General features: G+C 31.1%; 1 protein-coding gene across 1 annotated transcript in view; it reads right to left on the bottom strand.

Annotated features, from left to right (window-relative positions):
* Lrt (Leucine-rich tendon-specific protein) overlaps window positions 1-15885 on the bottom strand; it is a 280436-nt gene that overhangs the window by 35334 nt on the left and 229217 nt on the right. The window contains exons 3-4 of the mRNA XM_088225666.1: window positions 8071-8314; window positions 4637-4835 (exon numbers count right to left, since the gene is read on the bottom strand). Of these exons, the coding sequence (XP_088081792.1) occupies window positions 4637-4835; window positions 8071-8313 (442 nt within the window). The 5' untranslated portion in view covers window position 8314. The remainder of the gene's footprint in view (window positions 1-4636; window positions 4836-8070; window positions 8315-15885) is intronic.

Here is a 15885-nt window from a genome sequence, read left to right as displayed (position 1 = left end):
TATACATCTTTTGCTTTTTAATCTTTATTTTCTATTGAATATGTTCTGTAACTTGAATTATAAAAATTGAACTATTATTTTATTGGTTGCTTAGAAGAAATTTTCACTTGGCAATAAGCCTGCCAATGTACAAATAACATTACAAAAATTTAAATAAATAAAAAACATAATTTACTTTTTTAAAGTTAGTTTGTGCAAGCCTTATCTCAAAATGGGAAAATCTTATGTTTTTTTTACATTTTAAAAGTAATAAAAGCCTGTAAAATACCTTTCAGTAAAAGAAAATCAACTATCAAGGCTAAATATGTCGCGTTTTTCTAGAGACGTATTTTTTTTTCAAAAAAAATAAATATTTGCATTTCTTATTTACCCAAATATTTTATTTCGAGGCCCATTTTCAACGAGTTGTTAATAATTTACTATTAGAAAATAGAAATCAAGTTGGGATGGAGTGGAGATTCAAACCACGGACCTTTGATCCGTGAGTCCGAGACACTTGCGACTGGACCACAACCCGACTAAATTTTAAAAAAAATATTTTTCATATTTATGTATGAAAACATTAATAAATAAATACAAATTTTCGTTTTTTAGTACAAATTTTTGACCAGCTCTTCTGTTGACTGTTTTTTGGTTTGCTTGAAGATATTGCTTTTAGTTATAAGTTTTAAAATAAAAATTTCAAATGAAAAAACTAATTATACTTTTGAAATTTCAAAACTCTTAGACATCAAAGCTATCATAATACGATACATAAAAGTTTGAATATTTTTTGGTTTATTTTGATAACTTTTTTATGCGGATTCTATTAACAAATAAAAAATATTAAATAGCCATAAAACGTTCTCATTCACAATATATGTCAACGAATTAAACACTGCCGATTATTTTAGAATCGTTCCTGCAAATTCTTAAAGCAACCTTTTGAGAAAAACAATACCTCGTATTGTTTGTTTTTCCAATTCGTCCTTCTATTCTAATAGTGTTTGGCGAACATTAAAGGCTGCTTTGTCTCACTTCCTGTCGACAGGTGTTGAGGCCTCATTAATTTAGGGGCAATTAAGACGCCTTTCCCTATTGAAGGTATATTTAATGAATTCTCTTCGCGGCTGTCATCGTGTATCTCTTTCTAAGATTTATCGTTTCGCAACAAAAGGAGTTTGAGTTATCGTGTCAAAAATATACTAAGTTTGTTTAACCGAAACGAAAACACGCAAAATTAAATCATTTTGTCCTGTACGCTATTTCTGCATAATAAAATTGGAATGAATACTTTATATTAGGCTTACAGAAATCTGGGCTTTATTAAACGCACCACTCAACCATTTAAAACAACCGCATCTCTCAAAATCTTGAGTTTGCATCTGTTGTTTGGAATCCTCGATATACAATTTATATATCACAACTAGATAAAATACAAAATAGATTCCTTAAACGTCTGGATCGTAAATCTTTTACATACTTTGACTCGTATGAACTCTTCTTCATTTCATAGTTAAAGCTCCCTTACTAAACTTAGAAGCATTTCTGATCTGTCTTTCCTCTTCAAAATTTTAAATTTTTTTACCGATAGTCCATATCTCTTGGAGCGTATTAAAATCAATTGTCCCGTAAAGTCAACACAACAAGTTCATTTTTTTATAATTCAAGGCCAAAAAAAAATTATGTTCAAAACTTGTTTATTTATCGTAGCTGCTCCAAATTTAATTTACTTTGTCCCCATTTAGATATTGTTAATACAAAATTTTTTGACTTCAAAAAAACTTTTTTGAAACACTGTAAAATGAAACGTTTGTCAGTGTGTAATAAGTTCATGTTTATTTTATTATAATTTCAAAATTTTAAATTGGTAAACTGTGTTATGAAAATCCCTCTCCTCCACTCCTCCACTCTATTTCCTCATCCCTTAAACCTTCTTACAAGCTCCTTTTTTTCTCATGTCTTATTTAATATTTTATTTTTCTCTTTACTGTGTAACATGTTCTCTCATTATATTTGTGAAAAACTTTAACCGGATGCATGTACTATTTTTTATATTTTGTATTCTTATATAACAACTGTTGTTTTTCCTTAATAAATAAAAAAATTAAAAAAAGATTATCATTTAAGTAGATAGATAAGGATTCACCATTCTCCTTTCACACTTAATAGTGCATAGGGCACTGCATTGATACACCAATTGCAGCTTTTTTTTAAAAAAGGGAATAACCCGCTAAGCCTCTATTTTGAGGCTTGTCAGTAGGTGGAATAAAGGGTATATGGAAGGAGGTAATGAAAATACACCACAACACCCAGACCAATTGAAAAAAAAATGTTTTTCTTGCAACTGGCGGGTATCGAACCGGCTACGCCAGTTTCACAGTTGGCCATCTAACCAACTACGCCACGAGAATATCAAAACAATATCGCATACAACATTCTAAACGAAACAAGGACAGTCCAGACTAAAAATTCATGGAATAAAATTACACAATATACTACTAGATAAAACTAAACAAAAGACTCAGATAACCTCTACAAAAGATGTTATCATTTACAATAGAATATAAATTTAGAAAAGAAAAATTATTTCGTTAAATGAATGTTATCTGTAAGGGTTTAAAAATAAAATATATTTTATTTTTATTAAAATTTTCCTATATTTAGTTTGCAATGTGCTTTTTATACAGTGTCGATTTTTAGTTCGCTGACAGAATTAATTATTTTTATTTCCGTCTAATTCATTTTGTACAGTAAAAAAGCTGAAACCTTATAATTGATGTGAGTAAAATTCATTCGCCATATAAATGTTGTGAACCTTTAATTTAGTGATCGTTTTACCTAGAAATTTATTTACTTAAGGTTTTTTTTGTTTAAATTCCAAGATTCTGAAAGCAGATACTCTAATACCAACAAACATTAGAATTTCTCCGAATCTTGACCAATCCAGAATAATACGTATTAACTCTGATCTCTGTTTACAATTCAATTGGATCTATTGAAACAGGATGACGTCATTTCCCGGAAACTCTACCAGGATCACACAGAGCCTGCAGCGGTGAGTGAATTTTGATAATGGTCACAAAGGCGAAATAGCTGTCGTAAACACAGCAAAGGACTTGAAACATTTGCATTTCAGTAAACCTTACATACCGCAGGCGCTGGACTAAACAATGACATATAGAGCTTGATCTGTTGAAGGCATTTGAAATATATCTTCGGTTTTTACTACCCTTATGTAATAATATGTTTTTGTAAAATTTTAGTTATAATTATAATTGTACGTGGAAACAGAGGTAGAGAAGAGGATAATAGGGACGGCACTATAGTTTATTTTTTTGTTTAACTTTTAGTTATTTTATATTTCTTTTTTACTATTGTTTAATGTTTTTTTTCTTCTCCAGTATCCATAATAAATGTGAATGCAAAATCTATAATTGGTCTTACATTTTGAAATTGTTTTTCGTACATTATATTTATTTAAAAACTGAATGATTTCTATAAAAAAACGGGAAATATGTTCCCTAAGTGAATCATATCTAATTTACACTGTGTTTGTAATGCATCCGAATAATTTATTTTCATTTGATAAATTTTATGTTTGAAGCACTAACTTTGCAGTTATTCATTATTTTTATTTATTTATTTAGTTATTTACTTATAGGTTGTTTATTACACATTATTTGAGACATAAGTCCCACAACGCCATGGAACTAAAAGTCCTGTGTTGAGTTGACACAGACACATAAATATACCATCACAAATGTTATATCTGATCAAAAACATAACAATTATGAAAAAAAAACAATATACGGCACATCAATATGGTAAACAGTAAACTCAATCGTTCGGAAAATTATCAAGGAGTTTCCCACTCAAATCCCTCCGACTAATTCAAATTAACTAACATATTGCAACAGAGATTAAGGACACTTTAGAAAAGTTAATATAGAAGTCTAGGTATCTACAGGGCTCATGGCCTGTCATTGGCTGGTTAAAGTGGCCACTATTCACACTGTGTAGCATTCACGATTCTGCTTATATTTGAAGATATTTAAAAAAAAAAGAATAACCCGCTAAGCCTCTATTTTATAATAGAGGAGATGTGGAAGGAGGTGATAAAAAATACACCACAACACACCAATTGAGAAAAATCTTTCTTGGATTATTTTTCTTGTAACTGGCGGGAATCGAACCCGTAACGCCAGTTCCACAGTTTGCCGTTTAACCAACTGCGCCACGGTGCGTGTCACAATTCGTCGATATGTTGATGTTTCTGAAGCTAAGCTAAACCTTTAAAAATATTTTCTGGCGTTATCTAGTATGTTGGTGAAATAATTCAGTCATATCAATCTCACTGGCATCAATAAAGGTTTCAGCTTTTTAACGTCACAGTCATTTTAGTCTCTTAGTTTTTTTTTTCATTTAAGACTTAGTCTAAGCCATTTTACATTTAAGAAAAACAAAAGTCTAAAATTTTTGGAAGTCGTTTTGCTAAAAACTGCCTTACTGACACATAAATTTCTATGTGCATCGTGTATTTTTTTCATAAAAACAAAAAATATTAATTTGTATCATTATTTTCTCTTTTCAAAGATACATTTTACCTCTAGAATGCTTAAAGTTTTTGTCTAACACGCTTATATTTTGTTCTTACCTAGAGCCTGAAGAGGAGCAGCCAGGCCCCTAAAGGCTGCGCTGTGAACATCCCTTATCTCTCCCGAAGACACCACCAGACCATGTAAAGCCACTCCTTCCAGCAGTGGACCATTGAGGGCTGACACGTTCTGGACCGTACAGTCCAAGAGAGAGACGGCGCGGTGTGTAGGCAGAGAACGTAGAGTTCTACCAATTATCTGAAAGTCATTATCACTACCATCAGTGTCACCATTTAATATTAAATCACCATCATCATCATTATTATTGGTTTATTTAATTTTATTATCAACTCTATCGTCATCATTATTGACGTCACAACTAATTGCAACGTAGCGGTCATTTTTTATCAACGTTATTAAAATAACTGTCATCATCACTAACATTGTCACTATCATTTACACCATAAGCTCATCACCATGGTCATTATCACTATTGTCATCCTTTTTGTCGCAATCCATTTAATATTTATAATATTAAAAATTTAGCGTTCGTCCAAATTTTTGTAAAGATAGAACTGGATTCAACCCCCTGGGGAGTTATTGAGAATAACAAATTACAACAGAGATGGATAACTTTTTAGAGGAGAAAATATGGAAGTCTAGGCATTTGAAGAGCTTATGACAAGTCATCGGCTAGTTTACAAAATATTGTCAATAAACTAACTGGTCCAAGAAGTATAAAAAATGCCAATTTTTTCAAGGCTTTGCCTTGTATCTGGAATAATTGAATAAGATGAATCTCTCAAAAATATTAATAGTTTCAGCTTTTTTAACTTGTGGAAGAATAAAAGAAATACGAATGTTCAAACATAGCCAAAATAATGAACTTTTCATCCATTAAAAAAAAGAAATAGCCCGCTTAGCTTTTATTTTAGAGGCTTCTCAGCTTGTAGGAAAAAAATAATAAGAAAAGAAATAATAAATACCACAATACCCGGACTAATTTATTGTTGTTGGATTTTTTACCCTTGCAACTGGCAGGATTCAAACCCACTATGCCAGTTTCACAGTTGGCCGTTTGACCAATTGTTTATAAATAAATTTATAAATTCAACTAACCATTTTTGTAATCAATGATTTTAACCTTTTGAGAAAATATTTATCATAAAATAAATAAAACAAAAGAATCAAAATGTTAAAAAATCTCTTCTTCTTTTCCACACCCCCTCCTAAGTGGAGCATGTGGACATCACCATTTGCCTCCAGGATACCGTATGGCCAGCCAGCATTTTCTCCTCTTTCCACGTCAATCCAGCGCCTCTTAGTTCCCCCGAATAAAGTCAAGAGATCGTTATCGACGGCCTTCTAGGACGGCGTGATCCCGCAGGTTTAAAGAAGAGGCGACTTGGGTTTAGGTTCTCCTGAGGCATGCACGTGTCCTAGCCAGGTTCACCGCCGCATCCTCAAGACGCTCGTTATAGGAGGCTGCTGCGTTCGTTCTCGGACTTCAATGTTAGTTATAAAATCGAACCACCTTATACCTAATATTCTTCTCAAGGACTCTCAAAACTTAAAATCTCTACATATTATAATTATTTTTATGGGAGTTGCATTGTTTTACTTTGCTTATGAAGTAAAAGGTTTTATTTTCTTGTTTACTTCAAAACATATTGTCGCCGTTTCGGCAAAAGTCACTAACCTAAAAAATATAATTTTGAGAAATCACAATTTGAAAGTTTGGAGACAAAGGAAAAATAAAATGTTTGGATTTTGGTAATTCTTTGTACCCAACTGAATTATTTCATGTCTTTCATAAATTCTTTTGGTAACTTTTTTTTCTGATACATTTTCATATGCCAAGAAGGTTTTTTTAATGAGGCAAGGTTGTTAAAATTTGGTTAGGTGACTTTCGTTTGTTTATAATCCGGACAACGCAAGCCAAAAAAAATTGTGAGAGGAAAGAAATATTACAATTAATTATTTAATATAGTGGTTAAAAATATGTTTCGTGTACAGAATTTTTTTTAAATTTGTTTATTGTTTTATTATTTAAATACCTAAACACAAACAAAACGTTGTTTTTAGGAAGAAAACTATCAAACATTAAAAATGGTTAAACTCTGCCTAAACTGTCAATAAATTATATCTGCCTTTAGTGATTTATGCTTGTTAAGGTTTTACGAGTATTGAACCGTTCATACAACACTGTTTTTAACTAAAAACATATAATATTGTGTTACACAACTTTTATCTTAGTACCTTTAGTAACTTTTGCATGTAAAAAAATATATTTTTACGCTTTGAATGGCATATTCTTTTATATCCTTAGTGGTTTTTGCATAAAAGGCGACGATAATTGTACTACTGATTTTATTCAAAATCAAAACATTATAAAGTGTTTGTGTTTATGATTAAAGGATCGATGTTTATAATATAAATTAATGAGTTATAAAAAGTTTTGATATTATTTGCCTTTTGCTTTCTTCGATAATTAATATAAATTTGTGGCCATAATTATGATAGCCTTACGTCGGCCGAGTAATAAAATAAATTACAAAGTATTTTCATAAAAGTTTATTTGTAGCCAAACCTACGTGATACTATTTATTTCTAACCTATAGAATACCAGACTGTCAAAAAATGTTAACAAATCGAGATATTTGACCTATGTTTTCAAACCGATAACTAGTCATGTTTATCCAAACACTATCAAAATGGTTTATCATGCTCTTGAACATTGTTATCTTTATTATGGAATAATTAGATCGGGAGGAACACATAATGAACATAATAAGCCTTTAGAAACCGTACAAAAACTAATTATTAAAATTTAACTTTACCCTCCAACCAATTATTTCGGGAAGCTGAATTTTTGAAGAAACGAAAATTTTTTTGCCAGCAATGTCTGAACATTATTGTCTGAAATTCTAATAGATCTAGTCAAAGATTGAATAGATTAATTGAAATTTCTTATTGAAAATCCAGGCTCGGACAAAGACACTCATTTTTCATAGCTCCAAAACAGTTCAATGCATTTCATAAGGATAATATGATAGAGATTAATTATTTGATTTGGTTTCGATTAAATTTTTTGTTTAAATTATGGATTAAAAAAACCGATTTAAAAAGCGTAGTTTTTTAATGAAAAAAATACTCTACTAATCTCTACTATACTAAAATGTTCTCATTTTTAGCGACAAAAAAATTGTGTTTTAATATTCACTCATTTTAAAACTTTTTGATATCTTTCGTAATCTTCCAGAAGGCTTTATTTCAATTTCAAATAAAATGTTTACCCCACACACAGGCCAGGAATTTGTGGGATTTTTTGTTGTTAATGTAATAGTCTTTTTTTGTAATTGTAACTAATGAAAACCTCTTGTAAAATGCAAAGATAAAAATATAATAAATAAAATACAAATTATTAAGAGTTTTGAAACATGCGAACTGAAATTTCAAATTTCTCTTAATTATAAAAATAACTGTATTTTACCTGCATAGCCGATCTGTCCCCAGTGCACCTCAGGGTATGAGGCAGATCACACGAACACTCCACTGCTGGATGGTCCTCAAACTGCGGACACCTCCATCCCCCGGAGTCCTCGTGTTCCCCTGGCTCAGCCTGCTCCATACTTTGGGAACGGTTCTGCAGCAGGCCTCTCTCGTGCCTCGGAGCACCCTGGATGGCTGGAGACGTGCTGGTGGCCAAGATGAGAAGCAGACAGTAGCCGCGCATACTGAAACAATTAAAATTAAATCAATTACCGTTATATGTAATGGGGTTTTTAAAATATCTTTATCGTTAAAAATCAACGTGAGTATTTTAATATTAAAATTATTTAAAACATCAACTTTTTTACAATAATTTGAATTGGTCCAAATGTTTGTACACAAAAGACTAAATTTAACCCCTTAGGGAGTCATTAAGTTTAAAAACTACAACGGGGATGGAGAACATTTTAAAGAAGGAAATGTGAAAGTCTAGTCATTTACGGGGCTTATGACCTGTCATTGGCTGGTTTATATAATATGGATGTTCAAACATAGGCAAGATGGTGAATGTTACACAGTGGGTAAAGTGGCCACTTAAATCAGTCGATGACAGGTCATAAGCTCTGTAAATGCCTAGACTTCCAAATTTCTTTCTCTAAAATGATATCCATTTCTGTTGTAATGTGTTAACATTATCTTTGTGGTCAACTATTTAACTACATTTTTTTAAATTACTGCATATGCAGTTATATAACCACTTTCCGACTTTCCCATCTTTACCGGTTTCGAGACGTATCCGTCTCTTCGTCAGGATACCAATTCAACTAACATGCAAAACCCATTATACACCTTCACTATAGTTGTTGCACAAAAATATAAAACTAACATGCCGATTTGAAACCACATGCTTTTAGCAGATAAACCTTTCTTGCGATGATTAAAGTTAAAGCCTTAAATATAGCCCATTTTACAATGTTTCATTGTAATAATCACCTTGCAAACTAATTAAATCACCCCCCCTTCTTTCATCCCCTCCCTCTTTTTTAAAGTATTTCTCCCACAATATCAAACATTTTCACAAACTATAACTAGTGCATGTAAGGTTTGCCTACTAAAATCATGCAGTTTCAAATCGGCATATGGTTTCAAATTGAAACTCAAACATTGTGCATTGTGGCCAAACACACTGATAATTATAACAGGAGGTGGACACGTCTATATAATAGAAAAAATATATATATGTAAATGAGAGGCCCGGAGGGCCGATTAACTTAGACCCATAGGGCCGCATTTTTTTATAATGTAACCTGTTAGTACATACCATAGCCATACTACTCGCTTCGAAAGACTAACCGACAGGTTTTAAGACAGACGAAAGTCGATGGTACCCTTCCAAATGCTAATTTATTGGACTCCACAATAAAAGCATGCCCCTCTGTCCTAATAAAGTGTAGACAATGATGTTTTGTCCGAGTCAGCAGTCACATTCTAAGCCCTTATACAGAAGCGGGCGCTATTATGCCGCCGCTTAGAATCGTACATTATTCAACGAATTTAAGTGGGTAAGAGACCTAGGTTCTTTCTTATGCTACTTATTTTATTCCAGTAATGGCCAGGGTGATAGAGAACGGAGTACGTCGTACAGTGTGTTTGAAAGTTTAATAACTCTATGTAAATGGTTTTGTTCTTATTGGTGAACCAAGTTAACTTAAAATTTTCACTTGTGTAAGCACCCACACGTGAATTATTAATATATATATATATATAAATATATATATATATATATTAATCATTCACGTGTGGGAATATATATATATATTAATCATTCATAAATATTCATATATATTATTTATTGATTAAAATTGCCTTACAAGATAAAAAATGTAAAGTTGACGCTAAATGTCGCTATAAGGGTAGCCATGTGACGTGGAAGTGGGCGGAGCCAGTGTAACGTAGCAATTGGCCGAAGGTAAATTATTCAGATTCATTACTCAGATTCAGACTTTCCTAGATATAAGACGTATTCTTCATAATAAACTAGTATCTCTACATTGATGTGGTGGCCTCCGTAGTGTAATGGTCAAGACGCTTGACTCATACACGGAAAGTTCCGGGTTCGATTCCCGGTGAGAACACAAAAATTTAATGTTATTTTTCTCAAGACTAGGTGTTATGTAGTGTAATTCACCACTGTAATTGGGCCACTAAAAAATATATGATGAGAATTTTTATTTTTTAAATATCTTTTCTTTTCTATCATCTATTTATTACGAATAATAAAATGACATACGGTTTTTTTTGGACCACAACTGGCCAGGAAGCCCAATCACAGTAGTGAATTACAGCACAGATCACCCAAGCTTGAGAAAAACCACATTCAATTTTTAAGTTCTCAACAAAAATCGAACCTAGAACCTTCCATGCGTGAGTCAAGCGTATTGCTTAAAAATACCTGTTCGAAATACTCGGCAGCTAATGTTATTTTTTGAATTATTCAAAAGGTTATAAATTAATTTGTGTAAAATTTCTTAATATTGTTCTTTATTTACTTTTTTTTCTCATGTATCTCTATAATAATGTACAAACTTATACATATGTATGCATATGTATGTGTGTATGTTTTAATATGTAAATTTATTAAATATTTTTCTATGTACCCTATACCTATGTTGGTACATTTCCTTATTTTTACTTATTATTGTATCTTTTAGTTTTTCTTATGTTATCTTTAATTTTAACTAAATTTACATACTTTTGTTTCACTGCTGCACTTGAATATAATTTCTAATATGTGTAAAAGCCCGCAGGGTGTGTAAATTGATAAATAAATAAAAATAAAATAAAACAACGTTTCAACCTCTCTAACAGAGTGAAGACTCATATTTAGAGAGGGGGTTCATTTAACATTATTTTTTTATTTTCCAAACAAGTTCCTTATATTATATTCTAAAAGAAACATTATTTTCTACTAAATGAAGTTCAGGACAGAGTAAATCGTGTGTTATGTTTCAATGTCGATTAAAATCTTTTAAAATTAAGTATTAATTTTTATTAAGATTGTTTTCCCATATACGAATAATGATTTTAAGTTGCAGATGCATTGCATCTATGCAAAATTAAATTATTTAGAAATCTAACATTCAGAAAATTTGGTAAATGAGTGGGTTTATTTCTTTCAGATATTGTAGAATAGATTTTTTTGCAAAGATGGCATAAATTGAGGGTACATCTAGTTCTTTAAAAACTAATTTGTAAGGGAAAGTTCTAGACTTTTTAAATCTCATTTTAGCGATTGTTTTTTTTTTAACTTATTGATACGCACAGATAGTGGAAATGCTTTTTAGGATTTTAATTGACAGTATATTTATTTTTATTTGATACCTTATTTATTTATTTTACTCAAGAATAATTTACTCTTCCCTTCCCGGTAATGTGTAGCTAGTACATATTGCATCTAATAACTTTAATATTTCTATAAATATAAAAAGTTATGGGTTGAAATTTTCGGTACTTCTTCGTTATACATTTACGTATTGGTAAAAATGTTTTTTTTTTATTAAATAATTCATGCTTATTGGGAACATAAAAAGCGTTTTATCAAAAATCAGAGATATCACCAATACAATAGAAAGTTTACCAATGTGTCGCATGTTGCGTTCGTAGTAAAAGAGTAATCCTAATATGTAATTGTCTCGCATACTTTTTTCGTCTTACTCTAGATAATACGGGTAGCTGTATATAGTAGCTGCCCAACTTTCGTTGGGGGCGGTTCTTTTGCGCGCACTGAGAGCAGGAGTTAATGTTTTTAGCTATTCAATTTTTAAAAATCATCACTTTTGACTTTAACTATAAATAATTAAAACAATTACCGATGAATATTACACTTTTACGATTTAAAATCTCTCATTTTTTGCATGTGTAGTGACTACACAGCACCGTAACGCGCGGATGTTTTTAGGACAGAAAGGAAAGGTTAAAAATGTATTAAACAACACTTTTAATTTACATGTTGAGATACATACATTACGTAAAGCTGAGATAAGCATTATCGACAATATCAAGAAAGGAGTTGCTGCGTTGGCTTAGACACGTAGACCGAAGGGACAGGGAAAGATTGGCTTAAAAGATTTACGATGCTGAATATTAATGGATGCAGAAATTGAAGAAGACTGAAAAAGAAATGGCATGACCAAATCCAACAAACACTTAAATATGGACCTTTCAAAATTCGTAAGAATTGGCGGGCACGTATGAGAAGATATATAAATGTACAGGAAATCTATCCTTTCTGCCTACTCTTAGGGGGAAACGGTGCGATTGTTTGTTGGTATGTTTGTTTTATCAATAAACTACCTTATTCATTGTTATGCCCCAACGTTTTTTTCCAGAAATCCTACATCAAAACAATTTCAATTAAAATTGAATGCGTGTATATTTTGAACATAAAATTATGTCCTCATTGTGACCTGACAAACAGTATTCTCGACAATTTACTCTGAAACCTTTCAATTTCAGAGTAAATTTATGTATGAGGGTAATTCAAGATAATAAATAGCATTTAACATTACCTAATAAATAATAAATGCAGTGATTTTTATTTTAATGTAGATTTTAAAAGGAAACCACTGAAAAAAAGTAACGTATTTACTGCAAATGTTCACAAAGCTTTGTGTAAAAAATATAATCCGAATATATGAGTGTTTTAATCTCGGTAGCTACTCTCACGTAAATATAAATTAATGTGTTTAATTAATTTTTTTTTTAATATTTGTATTTCGTCATTTTTTTTCTGAATAAAACTAAAAAAAAATGTGTTAATGCATCATATATATGTGTGAATATCTATTTGTATGTGTGAATGTATATTTGTAACATAAGTTATACTCTTTTTTTAATTATTTAAAATAATATAACTTTAAATCTACCAAATAACCTAAACATCGTAAGCCTCTTTAAGCACAAGAGATACTTTAAAAAAAATATATAGTCTTAAGATTAACTAAATATAAAAAGTAGATTGTAGTTGAAAAAATTTTTTTAATCATTTGATGTAAGCATATTAATTAATAAATTGAAAAATAAAAAATACGTGTTCATTATTTTATATGTGTTTACAATATTAAACTTGAGATGACAAAGTTTTATTTGATATTTTATTGGAAAGAATATTGTTTCCTATTTTCCCTTTTTTTATATATCTGTTTATTCTCTTGAACAAAAGCATTTTTTGTGTATATTTTTTGAAAATTTCCTAGTTATATAATTTTGTGTTATTATATAAATAATCTTTGTGTCCAGGCATATACAGTTCTGTGTTGAATTAAAACAATGGATGAGTGTTTTCGACTCGATGGCTGCTCTCAGGTAAAAATCCTGGATAAAGAAATCGAGTGGAGATAAGTCTGCCTCGTTCGTGGTTGCTTCATTCGCCTACCGTTATTGAGGTCTCCGGTTCGATTGCAGGCAAGGTATACGTGAAGTATTGATTTTAAAAGTAGTTTTAATTGCAATATTTCATTGCTAGCACTTGAAAAATAGGACTGATAACCTTGCTTTCATGTAACAGATGATCGAAATACAAGAATGTTCAAATAATTCAGGACCTCGGTGCTTTTTTAAATAGTAGACATGAACACATATAACATGTCAGCCATATTAAAGGTAACATATTACAACAGAGATGAAGAACATTTTAAAGAAGATACTATGGAAGTCTAGGCATCTACAGGGCTTATGACCTATCATTGGCTGGTTTAAGTGGCCACTTTACACGTTGTGTAACATTCACCATTCTGCCCGTATTTGAACATCTATATTTCTTGAATTATTTCATTTGTCGATGTGTATAAAGAGCTGAAACCTTTGTTAATACCTATTGCTATTTATGCTATTTATGCCTTTTAGACTTATGTAGTATCTTCTCTAAATTGTTCTTTATCGTGTTTTAATATGTTAATATAAAGAGCTCCCCAGGGAGTTGAATCCAGTCCTTGTCTACAAAAATTTAGACAAACTCAAAATATTGTTGTTCATACTAAAGGTAATGCTTTAAAAATGTTAGGGATTTTCACTAGTCTTTCGCGAAGCTATTTAAAGATGTAAATACCCTAAAAAAAATGTAAAACGCATTTGCTAGAAGCCGGTTTAAACATGCAACTTTAATTTGGTCCCTATCATATGAAAGTCACCAATATAAAAAAAAAATCCAAAATAAATTATACATATGTCTATCGTACAGAAACAATTCATCATCATTATCATTCCCTTTCCGCACCTGATGGTGCATAGGGCACTGCATTGTTACACCAATCGCAGCGTTTCTTGATCATTTTTTGTTACATGAAGGTATGATGGTCAGTCTTATGCTTTAGGTACCAGTCCAGGTACTATGAAATATTCAAGTGTGAAAACACCCTTTTAAATAAATATTTCACATCAACCATGTCAGGAATCGAACCCGAGACTTCTTGCCTGGTAGACTAACGCGCTGAACATTACACCACGAGGCTGACAGAAACAATCACCAATTTAATCATTACAACGAAGCGAAAAGATATTTTAAAATAGACTCCTTGAATAATAGACAATGTTTGACTGACAATTTTTTTTTTATTCAAGCTTTTAAATGCCATTACAGACCGCTTAAATTAACTCTGTTGAATTAATTTTCATGTCCCATTTGAGCGTACCTGTCACATTAAATTTTACTGTGGTGACGTAAACACTAATGCAGAAAAAAATCATGCATACATAGAATTTGCAATTTGAATATTATCATTATTTGAGCCAATGTGAGTGATATAATATTCAACCTGAATAACAATAAATTCAAAAGTAAATAAGCCACATAAAGCAGGCATCAACGTTGTGTGAGAGTAATGATAGTTTAATTACAAATCCGGTTTTTCATTTTTATTTCTATTTTAAATTGAAAAGGATACATGAACAAATATTTAATTTTTTGGCAACAATATTGTTAGTTTGTCATTTTTTTTGTTTTCATGGACTAGATTCAACTCCCTGGGGAGCTGTTAATATTAACGTACTATAACAGATATATTTTAGAAAAGGTAATATATAAGTTTAGGCATCCACAGGGCTTATGACCTGTCATTAGCTGGTTTAGGTAGCCACTTTACACACTGTATAGCATTCACCATTTTGCCCATACTTGAGCATATATATTCCTTCAATCATTTCAACTATTGATGTTTGTGAAGTGAAAGGGCTGAAACCCTTATTTATGCGGATGAGATTCATCTGACTGAATTATTTCACCTACACACTAGGCAACGCCTGATATTTTATTATTTTTAATTTCTATACTTCTTAATGAACCAGGTGGATTTATCAACAATTTCAGCTCTTTGACTTCACAAACATCAACAGATGAAAGAATTGAAGGTTAATCAGTTAAACCAACCAATGACTCGTCATATTTATTCTATCTGCCAATCTGTAACACAAACTATGCACAAAACTCTTTCTTCTATCGTTCTTGCTGTAACTATAATGCTTTTTCTCATCTATTGATATATTTAACACGCCCCTTAATTTATTTTTAAATAAATTAAGACTAATTTTTTTGGCTGCGATACGATCCCATTTGCTATTTAATTATGCTCACACTTATACACACCCGAACACTTAATCCTACACAAATACACACAAACACACTTCTACACTTACTCTCATACAAATACATATAAACAGACGCTTTTGTATAATTTTTATTTAGAAACTTCGCTGGTCTGTCTTTAAACCATATCCTTTTATCTTATCTCATTATCGACTGTTTGTTTCTATAAAATAAATA

This window comes from Micrasema longulum, unplaced genomic scaffold (genome assembly GCF_059751315.1).
Source record: "Micrasema longulum isolate JH-2025_06_02 unplaced genomic scaffold, ASM5975131v1 h1tg000379l, whole genome shotgun sequence".
Lineage (NCBI taxonomy): Eukaryota > Metazoa > Arthropoda > Insecta > Trichoptera > Brachycentridae > Micrasema > Micrasema longulum.
The sequence above is the reverse complement of the archived record's forward strand: the minus strand, read 5'-3'. Positions and strand labels throughout refer to the sequence as shown.